The 24,838-nt window shown below is 45.3% G+C and overlaps 1 protein-coding gene across 1 annotated transcript in view; it reads right to left on the reverse strand.

Moving 5' to 3' along the window:
- NFATC3 (nuclear factor of activated T cells 3) overlaps nucleotides 1–24,838 on the reverse strand; it is a 973,084-nt gene that overhangs the window by 246,165 nt on the left and 702,081 nt on the right. Inside the window, exon 7 of the mRNA XM_082271077.1 lies at nucleotides 21,027–21,094. Coding sequence (XP_082127203.1) covers nucleotides 21,027–21,094 — 68 coding nt within the window. The remainder of the gene's footprint in view (nucleotides 1–21,026; nucleotides 21,095–24,838) is intronic.

A 24,838-nucleotide genomic window follows, 5' to 3' on the forward strand; every position in this document is an offset into this window, starting at 1 on the left:
TTTCCCATAAACCGAGACAGACACTCTAGCACCTCGAATGAGAACGGGGGAGGAAGATACACATTTGCAATAAGACATTTAAAGACATTCCAAATACCCACTAAGAAAATAAACCTGCCCTGAGAGTCAATCACAGAGTCCACCAGTTCAAATTTCACCGAGGCAGATATCAAAACAGAGACCCCCCTGGAGTACTGGCTATGAAAAGAGTGGAATTGGACCGGATACCTCCGAGTACGGAGATATCCAGTCGTGTCCTGAGTAAGGTGGGTCTCCTGCAGGCATACCAGGGCAGGAGCATGATGAGACAACAGGGTCAGCACAGCCGTTCGTTTGCGGGAGTCCCCCAGACCTCTCACATTCCACGAGAGCATAGACTCCTTGGTGTCAGCCATGAGAGGGTGTCAGTATAGGATAAGGGCAGGGGAAGTCTCCGACAGGCCGCCATAGTAGTTCCCAGCAGCTGGCCGCTTCCTGAGGCAGCAGGCCAAAGGACCAAGGGATACAATCAGTAGCAGCACAACAGTAAGGTACAGCAAAAGTAGGGAGAGCACCATAGGGGAATCCACCATAGAGTAAGTTGGACAAGAAAAAAAAAAGAGAAAAAAGAGGGAAAGTCTCAACAAAAAAAACGGTAACAACAAAAACTGATGGAGAGCAGCCGACAGAGCCACTTCCATCCATGCCCCGCAGGGAACACTCTGTAGGCCCCAATGGGGCGGGGGGGTACGAGAAGAGGGCCCGAACTCGGACAGAGTCAGAAACCCGGCTCATTCCCGCCGCGGGTTTCAAAAAAGGAGCAAACAGTAGAACCATAGAAATTCCAGCAGAACTCTGCGTCATGGCTCCAAGTAGGGGACTAATAGACCCAGCAAGGCAAAACTCATCAGCTTGCTTGAAGACAGTGCTATTCCACAGCCGCTCTTAGGTGCCTTTCTTGACGATCCAGCCAGTTAGTTGCCATGGTAGGATTTTCGAAAAAGTGCACTGTGCCATTCGCGACCACTCGTAGTTTAGCCGGGTACATCATGGAGTAGACCAAAGGGATGGCGCGCAGTCGCTTCTTCACATCAGTAAACCGCGCCCTCTGCCTCTGCAGGGCAGCCGAAAAGTCAGGATAAATGGAAATCTTAGCACCCTGTATTTCCATACGGGGTTGTTGGCGGGCCAATTTCAGAATAACGTCCCTGTCCTTGTAGTGTAGCAGCTTCAGCAGGAATGGACGGTCAGGACCCCCAGGTGGGGGGGCCCTGAAAGGCACCCTATGCGCCCGCTCTACAGAAAAGAATGGTGATAGATTGTCTTTCCCAAAAGTGGTGATCAGCCATTGTTCTATAAACTCCACAGGCGATTTACCTTCCGCTTTTTCGGGGATGCCCACCAAACGCAGATTACTGCGGCGTAAACGGTTCTCCATGTCCTCCAGTCTGTGCATCGCCTCAGCAACCGCTGAGGAATTCATGCGCACATCTTGCAGAATGGGGGGTAAATCATCCTCCACTGCACTCACCCGTCCCTCCAGGGCCGTAGTACGCTCCCTCATTTTCTGCATATCCTGACGGATGTGCAATAAGCCTTCTTTCATGCTCTTCACCTCAATGGACAAATCAGAAAGGGATGCGCCGTATGTGTGGATCGCAGTTAACACATCCTGTATGGTAGGGAGAGGCTGCTCTGCGTCCTCCAAGGAACCGGGCCTGGCTGCAGGGACGGGAGGTGTACTCACTGCGGTCTCTAGGGAGGGCTCAGCCGGAGCATCGAGGCACGGAGACAGCGCTGGCGAGTGAGGAGGTGGACGATCCCGGGAAGCCGCTGAGGAGGCCATCGGCGAGGTATGTGAGCGGTGCTTCGTGGGGTCGCGGGCGAACTTTTCCAGCTTAGAGATCGCTGTAGGCTGTTTGTCACGGCCCGCGCGCTGGGGAAGCGGGGCGCCGCCATTTTGGGCCTGCTTCAGTGCAGAGGCGCCATCCTCCTTCTTCTTTGACATGGCGTTCCTGTGCGGCCGGGCGTCCGGTACTACCGCTGGGGTGATGCAGGCACGGGAGCGGAGCAGGCGATCAATTGTAGCGGGGATTCGGGTCTATATAACAGGATGATTTCGATCAGGATTCCGGAGCTGACTCAAGGCACGACTGCTCACATGTAAGGTTCAGCCACGCCCCCATGTACACAATTTCTACACAAGTCTCCCACTTTTCTGCCATCTCTACCTAAAGAAGACTGAGGCCTGAGGGACAGCTTGGTCCAACCGCAAGGCTTCCCACTGAGGTTGGTAACCAAAAAATTGAATCTTGGAGAAAAAGCCAGCATGTGGAACAAAGAGGTACTAGCCCTGATGTGGAGAGATAAAAGACATCTACATCCTTTCCACAATACATGACGACACCTTGGTGGGACTTTAGACAAGACGAGGTCCGGTCCAGAAGCCAAAACGTGTACATGAATATAACCTATTTATGTGGGGGGGGGGGGGGGGGGGGAGATATGGACATGGATATGAACGACCAGCTGATGCAGCCCTACTTCGCCACCATGATCACTGTTTTGGTATATGAAAGTCGCCATTTGATTCAACCAGCCCTGTTCAATTCTTACGTTATTTTTCCCAAGTGCACCCAAAGATCCCTATCCTAACTAAAATTTCAAGAGGACTGACTAAGTTTTGGGAATTTAATGAAGGGTCTGTTGGAGATACAACAACTTTAAGCTTAGTCTATTACAGTTCATAAATAGGACAGTAGATGTCGATAATGCTAAGTGATATGCTATGCATTCTCTATGATGTGTTGTCATTTCCTGTACACTGGACTGTACATGTTGGTTATCTTTTCCTGTCTGTGTTTTCTCACCATGAGAAGGTAATCTGTGGTTATGTTCCAATAAAAGAAGCCAGTTCCTGTTTACTCCACAATGTCTGATCTGAATGGACTCCGCTGCACCCAGTGATCGCACTCTGCAACAGGTTATGGGCCCAGGATCCGGATGAAGATCGACATAAGGAAGGTTTCCAGTGACATCTCCTATAGACAAGTAAGACTGTTCATATATAAAGGAGGGAAAAATGGCCGGAAACTCAGAACTTAAACTCTCAGTGGCCAAGCTGAACAATGACAATTATCAGCTATGGAAGTTTAAAGTGGAAATGCTATTATCTAAAGATGACTTGTGGGGGGCTACCACCACAGAGAGGCCACAGGACAATAATCAGGACTGGGACAAGGAAAACAGACAGGCACGGGCAACCATAAGCTTACTAGTGGAGGATGATCAGCTCATACATATACGCCATGAGGACACAGTGAAAGGCATGTGGGACATACTAAGAAGACTGCATGAAAGATCCAGTTTAAACAGCAAGCTGTTTCTACTGCGGAAAGCTTTTCAGAATGAGACTTAGCAAAGAACAGGACATGCAGGAGCACATAAACGCAATGCTGGAAGTGATTGCGCAACTCAGATCAATCGGGGAGAATATAACAGACAGCCACTCTGCAGCTATGTTGTTATGCAGTTTGCCCGATACATATACTGCACTGATCAATGCACTTGAGACACGGCCTGAGACAGATCCGACACTAACATTTGTAAAAACCAGGCTCATAGATGAGTATCAGAAGAAAGGAATTAGTGCATGACTCCACAGAAACCGACACCAGAACCGCTCTTAAAGCTACAGATGCAAGGTTACACAGCAAAGAGACCAGAGTGTGTTTCAGGTGCCACAATAAGGGACACCTAAAGAAAGACTGTACTATATGGAAAGCAGAGCAAAGAAGACAGCGTCCCTCTTATGCTAAACAAAAGGTCAAAGCCACAATCAATGATCCATGGGAAGGAAACTGGAATGCCACTTTTAAAGCGACAGGCAACAATAAATGTCAAGGCTGGTGCATAGATTCGGGGGCAACCAGTCACATGACAAGTGATAGAAGTTTTTTCACAGAACTTGATCTGAACAACAAAAACTATTTATCTTGCAGATGGAAGCAAAATACATGCAGAAGGATATGGGCATGGAACCCTTGTATGCCCTGATGATGCGGGACACAATCTAGCCATACCAGTGAAAGATGTGCTTTATGTTCCTAATCTAGAAGGAGGACTCTTATCTGCGAAGCGTCTAACAGCCAGAGGACTCACTGTAAAATTCCAAGGTGACAAATGTTCAATCCTAAACGGCAACCAGACAATAGCAAGTGCCAAGCTGGATGATCATCTATATCACCTCGACACAGTGAAGGAAAAGGTGAGACTATGTACACACAATCACAATGACTGTATACATATATGGCACAGACGTCTAGGTCACAGACACCCAGAATGCATACAGGAACTACAGAGGAGGAATCTGACAAGGGATCTAACAATATGCCCTTGTCCAGTTACTGTGAAGTGTGAATGTTGTATTAAATCCAAAGCTACAAGAGCAACACTTCCCAAAGTCAGTCAGAAGAGAGCTTCAAGACCACTTGACTTAGTTCACAGTGACGTATGTGGTCCCCTAAACCCACCTACACCTGGAGGCAAAAGGTACATAGTGACTTTCATAGATGACTATTCAAGATACACAGTCACCTACCTAATGCAACACAAGAGTGAAGTTTTTGACAAACTACAAGACTATATAATAAAGACCAGTAACAAGTTTCAGAGGAAGCCTCTCATACTTCGGAGTGACAATGGAGGTGAATTCACAGGATATAAGATACAAGAGTACTTAAAACAGAACAGAATAGAACATCAAAAGACAGTACCATATACACCAGAACAAAATGGAGTAGCTGAAAGAAAGAACAGAACTCTGACTGAAATGATCAGATGTATGCTGACAGACTCTGGACTACCACAAAAATACTGGGGTGAAGCAGCTATGACAGCTACATATTTGCAGAACAGACTTCTTTCCAGAACAATAGAGAAAACTCCTTATGAACTTTGGCACAATGAGAAGCCAAATGTAAAACACCTAAGAGTTTTTGGATGCAAAGCATTCATCTACATACCTGAAGAAAAACGCACCAAACTCCAAAACAGAGCATTTGAAGGTATCTTTGTTGGATACAGTGACAATGTCAAAGGTTACAGAATCCTTAATCCCAAAACAGACAAGGTTACCATTAGCAACAGCATAACTTTTGTTGAAGATTTAAGAGACACTGTAATGACAACAGTAGAAGCAAGAATTGAAGGAAAAACTGACATTGACCAGCCCATCTCTGCAACTTCTGAACAAACAGTTGAAGTGAGTGCAGACTCTACCAGTACTGAAGAGCAGACACAAGAAGGCTCAGACACAAAACCGAGACGTTCAACAAGAGAAAACAAAGGTAAACCACCTGTACGTCTCTCATACAAAGCAGGTACTGCCAGTATCAACGAACCTGCAACCTGGGAAGAAATATCTCAGCTTTCAGAACAAGAAGCAAGTAAATGGATAAAGGCTGCTGATGAAGAGATAAAATCCATGCATGACACTAAAACATGGACACTTACAGAACTACCACTCGGAAGGAAAGCCATAGGCTGTAAATGGACTTTTAAAGTGAAATCCAATGCAGATGGCACAATTGAACGATACAAAGCAAGACTAGTAGCCAAGGGCTATTCTCAAAAATACGGAGAGGACTATGATGAGACATTTGCACCAGTAGTCAAGCACACTACAATACGGACTTTACTGACAGTAGCCGTCACAAGGAAAATGCAAGTGAAACATTTTGATGTGAAAACCGCGTTTCTACATGGCGAGCTAACAGAAGAAATTTACATGGAACAGCCGCCAGGGTTCAAAGATGAACAAAGGCCAGACCTAGTATGCAAACTTCACAGGAGTATATATGGTCTAAAGCAAGCAGCCACAGTGTGGAATATAAAAATAAATGAAGTGCTTACACATCAGAACTTTCTGAGGAGTAAAGCAGACCCCTGCTTATACACAAAGAAATTGGCAGACAGATGGGTCTATATGCTTATTTATGTGGATGATATCCTGATTTGCTTTGAGCAAGAAGGGGATGAAGTAGAAATACTAGAAAAACTAAATCAGAACTTCAACACCAAAGATCTTGGCAACATAAAGAATTACCTCGGCATCCAGATCGAGAGAGAGGAAGATGGCAGCTTTCTTCTGAACCAAAGACACAAAATACAAGAAATAATTGAAACATTTGGAATGGAAGATGCCAAACAAGTAAAGTCTCCTATGGAAACCAACTACCTAAAGGAGATGAATTGCCAAGATAACCCATTACCTACTAATACTCAATACAGGAAGGCAATAGGGAAATTGCTGTATCTTACCACTGCTACAAGGCCGGACATTGCAGCAACTGTTGGAATCCTATGCAGAAAGGGTTCAATGGCAAGTCAAAAGGACTGGAATGCTGTAAAGCGAATCATTCGCTATCTTAAAGGGACTTCGCACTACAAGCTAAAGTTACCAGCAAGTGATTGTGGGAACTTCAAGAGCAAGGTCTTCTTGAGTTACTTTATTGCCCAACCGAGGATATGACAGCAGATATCCTTACAAAGCCTCTGACCGCTGAAAGACACTCAAGGCTTACAAAGAAGATGGGTTTAATAGACTAAGCCTTAGCTGTTGAGAAGGGGTGTTGGAGATACAACAACTTTAAGCTTAGTCTATTGCAGTTCATAAATAGGACAGTAGATGTCGCTAATGCTAAGTGATATGTTATGCATTCTCTATGATGTGTTGTAATTTCCTGTACACTGTACTGTACTTGTTGGTTATCTTTTCCTGTCTGTGTTTTCTCACCATGAGAAGGTAATCTGTGGTTATGTTCCAATAAAAGAAGCCAGTTCCTGTTTACTCCACAATGTCTGATCTGAATGGACTCCGCTGCACCCAGTGATCACACTCTGCAACAGGGTCCTCTTCTCCAGAGATGACATGGGATGCCTTCAAGGCATACACCAGGGACCAATACAGGTCTTCAATTGCTGCGGTAAAGCAAGAATTGACTGCTACTACTCACCTCCTCCAGCAAACAGTCTTGCAACACACCGAAGTATATACCTCAGCTCCCACAGGTGAAAACTTTGATCGATTGTTGGCCTCTCAGCGGGAGCTACACTTAAATTTGCCTGAGATTACTAGATTAGAGCTTTATAAGAACAAACAAAGTTTTTTTGAGCAATGGGATAGGAACGGCCGGTTGTTGGCCCAGCGTGATCATCCCCTATGTTAATTTCTGAAATTACTACTCCATCTGGTGAGTCTGTGACCTCCTCATCGGGGATTCTGGACTCATTCAAAACCTTCTTTGAGACATTGTACTCCTCCACCTTTTTTCCTCCGATTTCCATCCAAAGGATATGCAGGGGCTTCTGGATTCTCTGGCACTTGGGTGGCTCTCCGATGGAGAGCGTAAGGCCTTAGTAGCACCTTTTACTGCTCTGGAGGTTATGAATGCCATCCAGTCCTTCCCTTCGGGGAAAGCCCTGGGACCAGATGGTCTACCAATTGGCTTCTATAAGTCTCAGGGGAAGTTGCTTGCTCCACGGTTGGCCTCTTAATATACCAAATGTTTGGCGGAAGGGAAGCTTCCCGTTTCCATGTATCAGGCCCATATCATCCTTATACATAAACCGCCCAAAGATCCTAAACGCTGCACCTCTTATAGGCCCATTGCTCTCAATGATTTGAAAATTTTGACAAAGCTTCTCGCTTTGCGTCTTCATCCTATACTACCCTCTATTATCGATTTGGACTAGACGGGTTTTATGCCCCATAGGGCCATGGATGTTAATATCCGTAGGTTGTATATGAATATTCATGCTCCCCATGTCAACGCCGGCTCTCGGGTAGTTGTCTCTCTTGATATAGAAAAGGCATTTGACACAGTCGAATGGCCTTTCTTGTTGGAAATGCTACGCAGGATAGGCATTCATTGATTTTCATTGACTGGCTCAAAGTTATTTATTCAAGCCCCGTTTCCTCTGTCAGGCTGGGCGGAGGTTTGTCCGCTCCCTTTGCCCTGTACAGGGGAGCGCAGCAGGGCTGCCCTCTCTCTCCAGCACTGCTTGCCATAGCGATTGAGCCGGTGGTGGAAGACCTGCGCACCTCTCAACATATTAGGGGTCTAAAAATTGGTTGGCTGGAGGAGAGGGTAGCCCTGTATGCCGATGACATGTTACTATTTCTTAATGATGCCGGCCCTTCGTTGGGGGTGCCCTTCAGGTATTTAATTCCTTTTCCAAGTTTACTGGTCTCCGAGTGAATTGGTTCAAATCGTTGTTGTTCCCCATTGATCAAGAGGCTAAATTTACAGCATTTCCTGATAATCCTCTACAATGGGTGGATACTTTTAAGTATATTGGGGGTGATAATTTCTCGTCAGGCCTTGGACTTTATCTCTTTAAACCTGACCCCAGTTCTACAGACAGTGAGGCAGACATTGAAGACATGGGAGAATCTTCTCATCCCTTTTAGGCCGCATCAAATTAATCAAGATGGAAATAATCCCCAAATTCACTTATTTATTTAGGCACTCCCCACAGCGATACCCATAACTTTTTTGGTAAAAATAAATTAAATATTTTTGTCCTTTCTTTGGGGTCCCTCGTCACCACGTTATAAATGGAGTACCTTGATGCGTCCTTGCACTCAAGGCGGACTGGCCTTTCCTGATTGCCATAAAAACTTTCTGGCTACTCAGTTGGTGTCAGTGGCATGGTGGTTGGGAACTCAGCGGTATCCCCGAATGCCCCTCTATGGCTTAATCCTACTCTTCTTCATTTTTATGCGATCCCGGAACCTTATGCATGGACTAAATACGATCTAAAAACAGTCTCTCAAATAGTGTCCCAACAATCATTAGTCCCTTTTTCCTATCTTAATTCCATTTATAACATTCCACCGTATTATTTATTTTGATATTTACAAGTCTCCCATGCCTTCAAAGCTCAGTTTTCACACTCTCCAGGTCACATTGCGCAATTTACAGTGGAGGGGATGCCCCGCTTGAAGTGTGGGGCTAGGCCCTTCTCCCGTCTCTATTGCCATCTGATCTCCGTGTCCCTGCCCCCTCTAGCAGGACTTCGATCTCGTTGGCAACAGGACATTCTGGAACTTGATGATGAGGATTGGAATGATATCTGGGATTTTGGTCTCCTTGCGAGACTGCCTCGTTCAATTTAAAATAGTTGATAGGGCTTATTTTACAGACTCCTTAAAATAAATCCTTCCCATTCTTCTGACTGTTGGAGATGTGGGGCCACCCCGGGAGATTTCTCCCATGTTTTTTGGTCTTGTCCGAAAGTCTGTTTCTGGAGTGAGGTTTTAGATTTAATTAATTTAGTCAAGTCTCTTTCCATTAGACCTACAATGGAGGCCTGTATAGGGCATGGTTGAACCCTTGTCACCGACTGGAATGGAGCGCACTTTGATTGGCCTTCTTTTCTATGCCAGAAAATCTATTATGATGCAGTGGAAACAACCTTTTCCGCCCTCCCTTTCTTTCTGGAAACAGCTTGTAAATAAAAATATACCACTATATAAAGACACATACACTCACAGGGGATGTCTGAAGAAATATGATAAAATCGGATTTTTGTAAGATCTTACCGTAAAATCCTTTCCTCTTAAGCTCATTGACAGACGTAGTCTTCTTGATTCTCAAGAGCTGGGTTATGTTGTCTCCGCAGGAGTAGGACTAGGCAGAAAGACAAAACGTTCTGGCTCCACCTTAGGGGCAGTCCCTGAGGGTATATCCTCCCTCTCTCTGCTACAGGGAATCAGTTCTGTTCTAAAGCAGTAACAGAGAATTTAACCCAACCCAACTCAATGATAGAGGGGCGGGTACTACGTCTGTCAATGAGCTTAAGAGAAAAGGATTTTACGGTAAGATCTTACGAAAATCCGATTTTCTCTATCGCTCATTGACAGACGTAGTCTTCTTGATTCTCAAGAGCTGGGACATCCAGAAGCAGTGCCACAAATGAGGGGTGGGATTGACAAAAAATCAAAATCCAATCTAGAAGGCCCAACCGGTGCCAAACTAGAAGTTTTAAAGGCTCATTATAAACAAAGAATGAGACTCAAAAGAAAAAATTTCCAACGGAAAAAAACCCTCGAGGCAGACCACTGGTCTCCTCAAATGGCGGCCTGCAAAACCTTGCGGCCAAACACGGCATCAGATGATGCCATTACATCAACTTTATAATGTTTTGTAAAGGTATGCACCGACGACCAGGTAGCCGCCTTGCACACCTGGACCACTGACGCCTGATGGCGAAAGGCCCATGACGCACTAAGCGCCCGAGTGGAGTGCGCCTTAACAGGGAACGGGGGCTCCCGACCCTTAATAGAATAAGCCTGTACCACCGTCTGTCTGATCCATTTGGAAATGGTCGCGGCAGATGCAGGCAACCCCTTTTTGGGTCCATCCGGGATCAGAAAAAGTGAATCCGTCTTGCGAAACGAGTCTGTCGTTTTTAAGTTTACCCTGATCGCCCGGACCACATCCAAGGAGTGTAAAGCAAACTCCCGAGGATGACTGGGCTTAGGACACAGGGAAGGTAATACAATTTCTTCATTCAGATGAAATTCTGAAACCACTTTTGGTAGGAAGGATGGATTTGGACGAAGAACCACCTTATCTCTATGAACCACCAGATATGGGGAACGACAAGATAATGCGGCCAGTTCTGACACCCTGCGTGCAGAAGTAATAGCCACCAAGAAGGCCACCTTCTGGGACAACGTAGGTAGAGGAATCCCCCTAATATCTTCAAAGGGAGGTTTCTGAAGAACCGACAATACTAAATTAAGATCCCAGGGTGGTAACGGCGCGCGCACTGGCGGAGCCAGATGTCGCACCCCCTGGATGAAATTCCGCACCAAGGAATGAGTAGCCAACGGCTTCTGAAAGAAGATAGCTAATGCTGAGACCTGACCCTTGATAGTGCTCAAGGCCAGTTTCTGCTCAACCCCTTGTTGTAGAAAGGCTAATATTCGACTAACCGAATAAGCCCGTGGATGGAACCCCAGAGGTTCACACCATGCAATATAGGACTTCCATGTGCGATGATAAATCTTTCTGGAAGTCGCTTTCCTTGCTTCAACTAGAGTAGGAATAACTGAAGCTGACAAACCTTTGTCCTTCAGCACCTGGGTCACAATAGCCAGGCCGTTAAAGCCAGCGATCGTAAAGCAGGATGGAAGATCGGTCCCTGAGACAGTAGGTCCTCCCTGAGAGGAAGTCTCCACGGGACGTCCGCCACCAGTCTGACCACGTCGGCGTACCAAGCTCGACGAGGCCAGTCCGGAGCTACCAGAATTACTGGAATTCCTTCCTCCTCTATCCTGTGAAGAAGTCTTGGCAGTAACCCGAGAGGAGGGAAGGCATACATTAGCTGGTATTGCCCCCACGGGGCGATCAGTGCGTCTGCGGTCTCTGCTAGAGGATCGCGGGAGCGAGCCACGAATCTCTGTACTTTCCTGTTGAATCGTGATGCCAACAGATCCACATCCGGGGTGCCCCACCGTAGGCACAACTGGTGGAAAACTTCTGGATGGAGGGACCATTCCCCCTGATCCAGAGTCTGACGGCTGAGATAATCTGCCTGCCAATTCTCCACCCCCGGAATGAACACCGCAGAGATAGCTGGAACAAATCGTTCCGCCCAGCGAAGAATGCAAGCCACTTCTTTGGCCGCTCGGACACTCTTGGTGCCCCCCTGGTGATTGAGATAAGCCACGGCCGTGGCATTGTCCGACTGGATCCGAACCGGGCTGCCCTGGAGCTGCTCGGTCCAGTGAATCAGACAAAGTCTGATCGCTCTCAGTTCCAATACATTTATCGGCCACCTGGATTCTTCCAGGGACCAAAGTCCCTGGACAGATAACTGACCGAGAATTCCTCCCCATCCGGATAGACTGGCATCCGTGGTCACTATCGTCCAATATATTGGCAGAAATGACTTTCCCTGGCTGAGCATCGGAGACCGAAGCCACCAGACCAGAGACTCTCTGGTCTGTTTGCTCAATCGGATCTGATTGTCCAGGGTTTCCGGATTCCGATTCCATCTTAGAAGAATCTCTTGCTGAAGAATTCGGGTATGGGACTGGGCAAATGGGACTGCTTCGAAGGAAGCCACCATCAACCCCAGAACCCTCATGCAAGTTCGAAGAGAAGACCAGCTGTTGGATAGTAACAACTGGACTGCTAATTGAATCTTCCGGAGTTTCCCTACCGGAAGAAAAACTCTTGTCCTGACTGTGTCTAGAATTAGACCCAGATATTCGAGCCTCTGGGTGGGAACCAGAAATGACTTTTGCTGGTTCACCAGCCACCCGAATTCCTGTAAAGAAATTATAGTAATTTCTATGTTTTGTAGCAAGGTCTGAGGAGACTCTGCATGAAGCAGAAGATCGTCTAGGTAACCAAGAATCGATATGCCTTTTTGGCGCAGTAGTGCCAACATTGGGGCCAACACCTTCGTGAAGACCCGAGGAGCCGTGGCGAGACCGAAAGGTAACGCCACAAACTGATAGTGGTTCTCTTCTACGGAAAAGCGTAGAAACCGCTGATGTCCTGCGAAAATGGGAATGTGAAGATATGCGTCCTTGATGTCTATGGACGCTAGGACATCCCCTGGATGCCGGAAGGCTGCTACTGTGCGAATGGACTCCATTCTGAATTTTCTTATGTTGACAAAAGAATTGAGTGCCCTTAAGTCCAGAATTGGACGCACTTTGCCCTCTTTCCTGGGTATTGTAAATAGGTTTGAATAAAACCCCTGAAAACGTTCTGTCCAAGGAACATGGACTACCACTCCTTGTTGTAGTAAATCCGTGACTGCTCTCCGCAGATCTTCTAAACGATCCGGGGATAGTCGAATATTGGAAGGGAAGAATCGCGCCGGTGGGAGAGATCGAAACTCGATCTTGTACCCTGACCTTATGACTTCGCAAACCCACTTGTCCGGGATTCTGGAAAGCCATGGATCCGGGAACCGGCGAAGACGTCCCCCCACCCCAGTTATGGGTGGGGGCGCACCTTCAGTCTTTGGACAATTTATCTTCAGGTCTGGAGGGGGCGGGCTTTTGCTTGCCCGACCAACGTCCCCTGAAGCCTCCTGAAGGAGCTTTGGAGGACTTAATTTTTTCACCCGCGGGACGAAAAAACCTTTTGTGAGCAGAAAAAGAAGGCCCTCGTTTTTGACGAGTTCCTTTACCTTTAACATTTTGCGGTAAAAAAGTGCTCTTTCCACCCGTGAGATCCTTAATGATCTCATCTAAGTTGGCTCCAAAAAGACGCTCTCCTAAAAAGGGGATATTAGCCAATGCTTTTTTGGAACCTTGGTCGGCTAACCAACCTTTTAGCCACAGTGTACGCCTGAGAACCACCGCTGAGACAGATGCTCGCGCCAATAATGGAGTGGCGTCTAACGCCGCATCACACACAAACTGTAACCCCTGTATCATTTGTTCCAACAAATCTGATACCGCCTGAGGGACCTCTTCTAAGTCCTGGCGTAACCACTTGGTCCATTCAGTTACAGCCTGCGAAACCAGACCAATAGCAATTATTGGTCTGAAAGCTGATCCAATCAAGGTAAACATGGTGCGAGACATAGCTTCTATCTTGCGATCCACTGGATCTTTAAAAGACGGAGCGTCTTCTAGAGGAATAACCGTGGCTTTATTCAATCTAGCAATTGGTGAATCCACCACAGGTGGTTCTGTCCATTTCTTAATGAGGGTTTCCTCAAACGGATAACGCCTGTTAATGGGTTTAGAAATAGCAGAAGTGCGTTTTGGCAGACGCCATTCTTCTTCGATTGGATTGCCAAAACATTTGGGCAATGGAAAAACCTTCACCACTTTGATGCGTTTTTTAGTCCCAAAAGGGATTTCAGTTTCAGCTATTTCCGACGGAATACCCTGTAATCTTAAGTTTTCTTGAACAGTACAAGTACAATACAATGAGTGCGTTTACCAACGCTTCCTCTCTGGCTATGGCTGATGCCGAAACATCCTCCTCACTGTCTGAAGAGACAGTACACGAGACACCAATCCCAGATGAAGTACCTGCAACTGCAGAAATAGGCTCAGAGTCTGAATCTGAGGTTTCAGATAATAAGGGGTTAGGCGGGGGTCGCTTTCTTGCGCCCTGTCCCTGACAAGCCACTTCCACCCGGGACACAAAAGTTTCCATAATAGCTGACAATGATTCAAACGTCAGTGGGGTGCTGGAGGATCCTGCAGACCCCTCGAGGGGATCTGGAGGAGATACATGAGTGGCAGAGTCCATGTTAATTCAGGACACCTTTGCCAGAGAAAACAAAAAAACTTTTTTTTTTTTTTTTTATGTGTCTCCCCCTAGCGCAATAGCGCCCCTCAGAGTACCTGCTTCTCGATCCCCACAGAGAGAGAGAGGGACCCCCAAGGCTCACCAACTGATGCAGTGAAGTTTCCAACCAACTGCAGTCAGCGTCTGTCTTTTACAGACTGGAAGGAGCTGTTGCTTTTTCCCGGGTAGAAGGACGTGGCTCCGCCCCCTGTGTGCGCCTTCCGGCGTTCCCAGCTCTCCACGAGGTAGCTGGGCTCATCAAACATGGCCGCCCCCATACAGGAGACAATAGACTCCAAAAACATGGCGGCCGGCGTGACCTGAGGACATACATGCACTTGGTCTACGGCAAAATGGCGGCGGACCGCCGAAATCGTTTTCCCAGCACATCCACCTGCATCTCTGCTAAGTGGCGATTTATTGATCTACAGGAGATACACTACAAATAAGGTAGGATTATACCTCCTATGTCTGCTGTAATGCTACAGTCTGCTGGGTAGAGTGTTAGCTCTCAAACCAAGTCCACTTCCCACCAAACACATACTGTATTTACAAGGGGGACTTTTAGTGTCAGATATATACTGACCATGTATGGAGGGGCCCATAATTCATACTGCCTCATAACGAGGAAAGAAAAAAGGGAACGTTTACTCACCATACCGAACCGACAGGCACCCTCTCTTCACAATACCCTCTCCACCGGGGTGGGGGGTTGTGGATCACTCCGGACGCCTCGACTCTCTGGTTCCTGGCGTCCAAGCGAGACTTTTAACTCGCAAGGTCAGTCCCTCCACTGGGACTCCGTCGCGGCCGACCCAGCGCGGAGCTCTGGTCTGCACGCGCTCGTAGGCAGAAACCGGGGTGACCACTGGATCTCAACACCCAGCCCGTCGCCCGGCCCCGCATACTTACTTGAATGTGTCGCGGCCGACCAAGCGCAATGCAATGGTCTGCGCGCGCTCGTAGGCCGGCTGGGGTGACCACTAGTGTCGCCCAGTCCGGCGTATTTGCTTGAAGATCTCACAGGAAAAAAACACTGGAGAAAAACTGCCTAAAAAAAAATCTCTTTTTTAAAGAAAAAATCTTGCCAGGACCAAAAAGATCCCAGCAAGGAACTTAGGTCCTTACTCCTGACTAGACAGAAAAAAACTGATTCCCTGTAGCAGAGAGAGGGAGGATATACCCTCAGGGACTGCCCCTAAGGTGGAGCCAGAACGTTTTGTCTTTCTGCCTAGTCCTACTCCTGCGGAGACAACATAACCCAGCTCTTGAGAATCAAGAAGACTACGTCTGTCAATGAGCGATAGAGAAAGTATGGTATAAGTGGCTAGCGGAACCTTCAACAGCTTCCGATATGTCCTTGATTGCTTGATCTCATGGATTTTTTTTTTTTTTTTTTAATGTCATTACTCAGCTCTTTTATGTTTTTTCGCTCGTCTGTACTTGACTGAGTAATGTATGTATCATATAATTGTAGGTCCTTTTTTGGCTTTGCTGCACTGTGACATATTGCCCATGTCTATTTTGTTTGGTTGTTGAAGTTTTGTATTGTAATTTGTTGTTTTCTATCAATAAAAGAAGAAAAAAAAAATAATTTCAAAAGGACATTATCACAGCCCTTTTTTATCCCCATGTCCATGCCCATGATCAAATTCGCTCTGATACATTAGCCAGACTTCATAAAAGGTACTTCCCCCGATATCCTCCCTCCTACCCAAACAGGCTGCAAACATGTCAAAAAAATAACATGTATGTTCAAGTAGAGGAATTCACCATGATTCCCAATACTACTGTCCCCAATGTCCCTCCTAGCCAGGACTCTGTATTGGAGAGTGCTATCGGATTTATCACACTTCACTGCACTATTAGTAAAGTATATGTGAATTAAAGACATTTTTACAGTTTCTACGATCTGCTATTTCTGTGTATGACCCAGACTGTTCATCGACTATGCCTCTGCCTTACACGTGAATTGACCTCTGCCTGTTAACCACTTGCCGACCGCTGCACAACTATTTACTCTGGCAGTCAGCCCCCTACAGGCAAACCGACATAGGGTTATGTCGCTCATTTCCGCCGCTCTGGGGCGCGCTCCCGAGCACCCCCGCCGATGGCTTCTTTTGGGTTCAGAACTGATCAGTCATCAGGTCCAGACCAATGATTTTTGGTCTGGACCTGTTGATCGGTCCTGCCCAATCAGATTCTATGCTGAGCCTGTGAAATGTAAACCCAGGCTCAGAAAAGACCTGCTGTCCCCTCCCATGATCCTTTTTGGATTCATCGAGAGGAGAGAGCACATCTAAACTGCGAGTACTGCACCAAGCACATATACACACACTTAGATAGGCACATTTCACCCATGATCGGCCCCCCAGTTAACCCCTACACTCCCTGTCACAACACACACTGTATACTGTATATAGCATTTTCCTATATACCTGTATAAGTGTGATTTGTGACCAGGTGTAGCGCTTGCGGCCGTTCCTTTAACACTTAAAATACCCGCTATCCTCCCAATAAAGATTTAACCCCCTGATCCCCCCAGTTAACCCCTTCCCCCATGTCACATTGCACATTAATTAACAAGTAATATAGTGTTTTACTGTATTTTCTATTAGTGTGATTGTGACTTGAGTTAGCGCTAGCGAGTTAGTTTCTGTCCCAAGGAGGTTTAGGGTCCCCGCCACCCCCCAATAAAGATTTAACCCCCTGATCACCCCTACACCCCGTCACAACACGCACTGTATACAGTATATAGCATTTTCCTATATACCCGTATAAGTGGGACTTGTGACCAAGTTTAGCGCTTGCGGTCGTTCCTTTTATCCTCAGGATACCAGGTTCCTTTTATCCTCATGATCCCCCCTGATCACCCCCACTTAACCCCTCCCCCCCTATCAGACTGCACACTAACAATATAGTGTTTTACTGTATTTTCTATTAGTGTGATTGTGACTTGAGTAAGCGCTAGCGAGTACGTTTCTGTCCCAAGGAGGTTTAGCGTCCCCGCCACCCCCCTAAAGATTTAACCCCCTGACCCCCCCCCCCCCGATCACCCCAAGTTAACCCCTTCATTGCCCTGTCACAGTGTCACTTTTATAGTGTACATTTTTTTTTCTGATCACTATTATTAGTGACACAGGTAACATTAGCTAGTGTTAGCGTCAGTCTAAAATAGCACAGATCCCGGCGCATAGTTAGAAATAACCCCTTGATTACTACACACACACACACACTTCCATTACTAGTATAGTGTTTGAACAGATCAATATCTGATCAGAACTATACTAGCTTCCCTATAGTTTAAAGTTCCCAAAACGCGGTGTTTGCACGATCAGCACTGATTCCTGCCAGCACCTGTGTTTAACCCCTCCGCCCAGCTCACCCCACCCAGGCAAGTGTAGTAATCAATAGATTACTGTCACTTACAAAAAACACAACACACAAAACCACTGTGTTAGCAGAGTCAGGCCTGATCCCTGCTAGCATTAGCAGTTTTTTTTGGTAGCGTTTGAAATAGTCCTTGACAACCAGGTGCTTTTATTACCTGTGAGTCACACTACTGTACCAGTAAATTTAGTTACCAAAATGTCCAAACGTTGGTACAGTATTGCAAAGGCTTACAGTATACTGACCATGTCAGATGAGAGTGATGGGGAAGCCTCACTGGCAGAATCAGGGTCAGTATACGAACCTGATTGACAGCAGCGGCTCCCTGACAGATGGGTCCCTGTTAAACCCAGGTGTACCCGACCCCATTCTGGAGTTGTTGAGATGCAGGAATCCCAGGGTGCTCGTATGGAGCAGAGTGTCGGTACTAGTGCCGCTCATCCTTCTGGCGGCCTGGCAAGCGCCAGCGGCCTAGTACACCCTGGACGTAGTACAACCAGCACTGCAGTAACACTTGGTGACGTGGCGAGTCCCATAAGTGCAGTTGAAGCTGGTGCGGTGGCTAGCACGATTAGTGGCCCGCAGCCACCGCGTATTCGAAGAAAGGCCCGTAGAACCCATAGTGCCCTCCCTGATGCGCTGGCATATCCCAATTGGCAACCCACTGATTCTACAGCGCCAGTACTTCCCCCATTCACTGCCCAACCTGGAATTGACGTGGAGACAGCTGTTTTTTGAGCTGTTCTTCACGGAAGATCTTTTCAGATCTATTGTGGATCAATCAAATTTATATGCACAACAATTCATCGCCGCCAACCCAAATTCGCCCCTTGCCAGACAATTCGCCTGGAAACATATAACGGTTCCCTATTTTAAAATCTTTCTGGGCCATTCCCTAAACATGGGCATAACCAAAAAGAGTGAATTGAGGCTATATTGGTCCACTAGCTCACTTCACCACACAGTGCCTTGCGAAAGTATTCGGCCACTTGAACTTTTCAACCTTTTGCCACATTTCAGGCTTCAAACATAAAGATATAAAACTGTAATTTTTTGTGAAGAATCCACAACAAGTGGGACACAATCATGAAGTGGAATGAAATTTATTGGATATTTCAAACTTTAACAAATAAAAAACTGAAAAATTGGGCGTGCAAAATTATTCAGCCCCCTTAAGGTAATACTTTGTAGCGCCACTTTTTGCTGTGATCACAGCTGTAAGTCGCTTGGGGTATGTCTCTATCAGTTTTGCACATCGAGAGACTGAAATTTTTGCCCATTCCTCCTTGCAAAACAGCTCGAGCTCAGTGAGGTTGGATGGAGAGCGTTTGTGAACAGCAATTTTCAGTTCTTTCTACAGATTCTCGATTGGATTCAGGTCTGGACTTTGACTTGCCCATTCTGACACCTGGATATGTTTATTTGTGAACCATTCCATTGTAGATTTTGCTTTATGTTTTGGATCATTGTCTTGTTGGAAGACAAATCTCCGTCCCAGTCTCAGGTCTTTTGCAGTCTCCATCAGGTTTTCTTCCAGAATGGTCCTGTATTTGGCTCCATTCCTCTTCCCATCAATTTTAACCATCTTCTCTGTCCCTGCTGAAGAAAAGCAGGCCCAAACCATGATGCTGCCACCACCATGTTTGACAGTGGGGATGGTGTGTTCAGGGTGATGAGCTGTGTTGCTTTTACGCCAAACATAACCTTTTGCATTGTTGCCAACAAGTTTGATTTTGGTTTCATCTGACCAGAGCACCTTCTTCCACATGTTTGGTGTGTCTACCAGGTGGCTTGTGGCAAACTTTAAACACTTTTTATGGATATCTTTAAGAAATGGCTTTCTTCTTGCCACTCGTCCATAAAGGCCAGATTTGTGCAGTATACCACTGATTGTTGTCCTATGGAAAGAGTCTCCCACCTCAGCTGTAGATCTTTGCAGTTCATCCAGAGTGATCATGGGCCTCTTGGCTGCATCTCTGATCAGTCTTCTCCTTGTATGAGCTGAAAGTTTAGAGGGACGGCCAGGTCTTCGTAGATTTGCAGTGGTCTGATACTCCTTCCATTTCAATATTATCGCTTGCACAGTGCTCCTTGGGATGTTTAAAGCTTGGGAAATCTTTTTGTATCCAAATCCGGCTGTAAACTTCTCCACTACAATATCTTGGACCTACCTGGTGTGTTCCTTCTTCTTCATGATGCTCTCTGCGCTTTAAACGGACCTCTGAGACTATCACAGTGCAGGTGCATTTATATGGAGACTTGATTACACACAGGTGGATTCTATTTATCATCATTAGTCATTTAGGTCAACATTGGATAATTCAGAGATCCTCACTGAACTTCTGGAGAGAGTTTGCTGCACTGAAAGTAAAGGGGCTGAATAATTTTGCACGTGCAATTTTTCAGTTTTTTATTTGTTAAAGTTTGAAATATCCAATAAATTTCATTCCACTTCATGATTGTGTCCAACTTGTTGTTGATTCTTCACAAAAAACTACAGTTTTATATCTTTATGTTTGAAGCCTGAAATGTGGCAAAAGGTCGCAAAGTTCAAGGGGGCCGAATACTTTCGCAAGGCACTGTATGCGCATGTACTCTGCCTCCATGTCCAGGGCGAGATACAAGCAAATTCTGTGATTTATGCATTTCAGCGACAATGAAATCTGTCGTCCTCTGGGAGACCCTGAATATGATCGGCTCCACAAAATTTGGCCCCTCATAGACCACTTCAATCAGCGGTTTGCAGCCTTGTTTACGCCCGAATAAGTTGTCTGCGTTGACTAGTCCCTGATTAAATTTACTGGCCACCTTGCTATGAAACCGTACCTCCCCAGCAAGCGTGCCAAGTATGGGGTCAAGCTGTACAAGCTCTGTGACAGGGCCACAGGCTATACAGTTAGTTTCCGGGTCTATGAGGGAAAAGATAGCTGTGTGGAGCCCCCCAACTGCCCAAACTACAAAGGGAGCAGCGGCAAGATAGTTTGGGACTTGGTGTCACCCTTATCCGGAAAGGGGTATCATTTGTACGTGAACAACTTTTACACAAGCGTGCCACTATTTAGTCACCTTCTCGATTTACAAATTGGCGCATGTGGCACCGTGCGACCTAATTGCCGGGGCTTCCCCCAACGGCTTGCAAATTCCTGTCTTAGTCGGGGGGCGAGAGCCTGCTTGAAAACAGACAAATTGCTTGCAGTGAAGTGGAGGGATACACGGGATGTTTTCGTTCTGTCCTCCATTCACCCAGACACGACAGTCCAATCCGATAGAGATAAAAATACAGGTATTAACATACTAAATCTTTAACTTAAGACTTACCATTTCTCCCCTTTCAGTTAGACATTTTGCTTCTGCTTTTGCTTCTGCTTCCCACTGTGGACGTCCATCTAGGAGGAAGAATATATATTTACTCTACTCTTAGATAACATTTTAATGATAAACACAGTAAAATACAATACGGTTATAAACATAATGGAGGAAGTTCTTTTTGTTTTATCCTTTATTTCTCCAGTTGCCCATTTCTGCTTGTAATAATTCTAACAGGTTAACCAATGCCAAGATGTCAGAATATTTCTTTATTAACAAGGCAGTGGCAGCAGGACATATATGGGAAAAGATGGTAATATTTACTTCAAACAACAGTATTAAAGTCATGTGATATTTATATTGGCATTTGCCTATGCTGGTAGCTCTACAGTACAATGCATAAATGAAAAAATCAGATTTTTGTAAGATCTTAACCACTTGCCGACCGCTGCGGCGGTCAGCCCCTCACATGCAAAGTGATGTATGGGTACGTCACTAGCCTGTGAGGCTCTGGGGAGCGAGCGCGCGCCGCCAGAGGCCCGCTCCCGCTCGGTCACTGACCCGATATCCGCCGGGCACTCGCAATCGTCCGTTAGAGCGAGAGAAAGGCAGGCGGCTGATGTAAACAAGCCGCCTGTCATTCTACCCTGTGTAAGAACAGTGACCATACGGTTCTACTGTGTAGGACCGTTGATCACTGTTCCTACACCTCAAGCCACAGCCAATCACAGTTAGAATCACACCCCTAGGGACACACACAACCCCTTCCTCTCAAAAAAAAGTTAACCTCTTCACTGCCAGTGTCATTTTACAGTAACAGTGCATATGTATAGCACTGATTACTGTAGTAATGTCACTGGTAACCCCAAAAGTGTCAAAAATGTCAGTCAAGGGTCCGATCTGTCCGCCGCAATGTCGCAGTCCCACAAAAAAAAAAAAAAAAAAAAAAAAAAAAAAATCGCAGATCGCCGCCATTACGCGTTAAAAAAAAAACAACAAAAATGAGAAAAGTCTTTCCCTTAGTTAGTAAACGCAATAACTTTTGCGCAAACCAATCAAAATACACTTTGTGATTTTTTTACCAAAAATATGTAGCATAAAACAAATTGGCCTACAATGTTAAAAAATTTAGATTTTTACCTTTTTTTGGGGGAATTTCATATAAAAAAATGTGAAAAATAGTTATTTTTGCAAAACTGACGCTCTTTTTTGGTTTATAGCGCATGATCAAAAAATCGCACAGGTGATCAAATACCACCAAAAGAAAGCTCTGTTTGTGGGAAAAAAAGGACATCAAATTTGTTTAAGTACAGTGTCGCACGACCGCACAATTGTCCGTTAAATTCACGCAGTGCCGAAACGCAAAATAGGCCCTGGTCAGAAAGGGGGTAAAATCTTCCGGGGCTTAAGTGGTTAAAGTTGGAGTTTACGTTACTTTCTGGTTGTGTTCTTCCCACCCCTCATGCCTATACTGTTTTGGGACGTCCCATACAGCTAATGAAGATGGAGGCTGCGTCTGCCAATGGACGATAGAGAAAATACGATTTTTGTAAGATCTTACCATAAAATCTTTTCTCTGAAGTCCATTGACAGACGCAGCCTCCATCTTCATTAGATGAATGGGTTAGGCTGCTGCCTGCAGGAGTAGTCTAGGCAGAAAAATCTTACATTTACACGCCTACTGGGCCGTTCCCACATGCATAAGCCACACACCCTCTGCTCAGCAAACCAGTTTAGTTGTAAGCAGTGAAGGAAAAAACATCTCCAAATCAGAGGGGCGGGTGCTGCATCTGTCAATGGACTTCAGAGAAAAAGATTTTATGGTAAGATCTTACAAAAATCGTATTTTCTCTACCGTCCATTGGCAGACGCAGCCTTCATCTTCATTAGCTGGAACAATCCTGTACTCCCTGAACAATTTAGGGATAGATAATTGTATATGTGTAGGTGATACCTGCGCTGTTGGAGGTTATGGGTCCCTTTCTAAATGCTACGCCACTATATTGGTACCAGACACCAGTTAGTGAAATATTGTATATAGGGGTGTGTGGCGCGCTTTTAGAAGTGGAAATAGGTGATTAAAATAAATGTGCTTATGTTAAATAAATAAATAATATATTCTGTGGTGAGGTAGGTGTGTTGATTGGTTCTGCAATACCTATTAGAGTGTTCAGTTCAATAAAACTTTCCAAAATTAAAATATTTTTCCGCAAAAGTGCCAAGTGTTGTCAGTTTATGAAAGTGCTGAGTGCTTATATTCTTCAATCACTAAATAACTTAATCAATTAATATGTGTAAACCTTCAATTAATAGGTGAATCCCAATGCATAAATAAATAATTTAATCAGTCCATAAAAATTTATATCAAACTTCAGTATATATCCATATGTGAATAAATAAATAAATAAATGGGTTTATTCTTAAATTTATAAAGTGCAGTCCTCAGTGAATGCCCATATATATTTTCCACCGCAAAAAATCTGTGCTAGTATATCCAGCTGTGCAATTTCCTTATAGCAAACACAAAAGTGCATCCATGCAAATAATTAAGGTGCAGTGACTCGTTCCTCCACCAGGTGTCACCTATGGGTGTCCTAACTTCTCACCTCAGTACTTGAAACAATTGCCTGAATATATATTAGCCCTCGGTTGGGTGCTTTCTGGCCCGGATGTCCTGTCTAATGATTCCTTCTGATGGTATCGGGTTCCTTAACAGGGGTCTTATCTCGATGTTTATATGGTCCTTAGTGATCCCAATCTGCTAGCGTTACCTCGGGCTCATTAAGCAAAGAGAGCCATCATGGTGTAGTATGTCAAAAATCACTTTGAGCGAAGTGTCTCCCAACGCCGCCGAGTTTTTCTTACACGCTTGTACCCTTACAACAAAATGTAAGTGTGATACTTGATTTTATTAATAAAAGTGATTTTTGACATACTATACCATGATGGCTCTCTTTGCTTAATGAGCCCGAGGTAACGCTAGCAGATTGGGATCACTAAGGACCATATAAACATCGAGATAAGACCCCTGTTAAGGAACCCGATACCATCAGAAGGAATCATTAGACAGGACATCCGGGCCAGAAAGCACCCAACCGAGGGCTAATATATATTCAGGCAATTGTTTCAAGTACTGAGGTGAGAAGTTAGGACACCCATAGGTGACACCTGGTGGAGGAACGAGTCACTGCACCTTAATTATTTGCATGGATGCACTTTTGTGTTTGCTATAAGGAAATTTCACAGCTGGATATACTAGCACAGATTTTTTGCGGTGGAAAATATATATGGACATTCACTGAGGACTGCACTTTATAAATTTAAGAATAAACCCATTTATTTATTTATTTATTCACATATGGATATATACTGAAGTTTGATATTAATTTTTATGGACTGATGAAATTATTTATTTATGCATTGGGATTCACCTATTAATTGAAGGTTTACACATATTAATTGATTAAGTTATTTAGTGATTGAAGAATATAAGCACTCAGCACTTTCATAAACTGACAACACTTGGCACTTTTGCGGAAAAATATTTTAATTTTGAAAAATTTAGGGATATCTCTATACTCTGATATTCCACAACAGACAGCAATGAACAGGAAAAAATTGGCTCCCCTTACCAAGATACTGCGATCTCACAATGTTATTTACAAGTGGGGATTTCCTACAAAATTATTAATCATTTGGAAGGGAAGAACGTTCCCTGTTCATAGTGTGGACAAGGGGGTACAACTTCTCAAACATTGGCAGCTGATCACTTCCGATGCTTGATTAAAGGTGTCAGAGGTGGAAATGAGAAGAGACTTGTAGAG

Source organism: Pelophylax lessonae (genome assembly GCF_965119305.1).
Source record: "Pelophylax lessonae genome assembly, chromosome: 10".
NCBI lineage: Eukaryota > Metazoa > Chordata > Amphibia > Anura > Ranidae > Pelophylax > Pelophylax lessonae.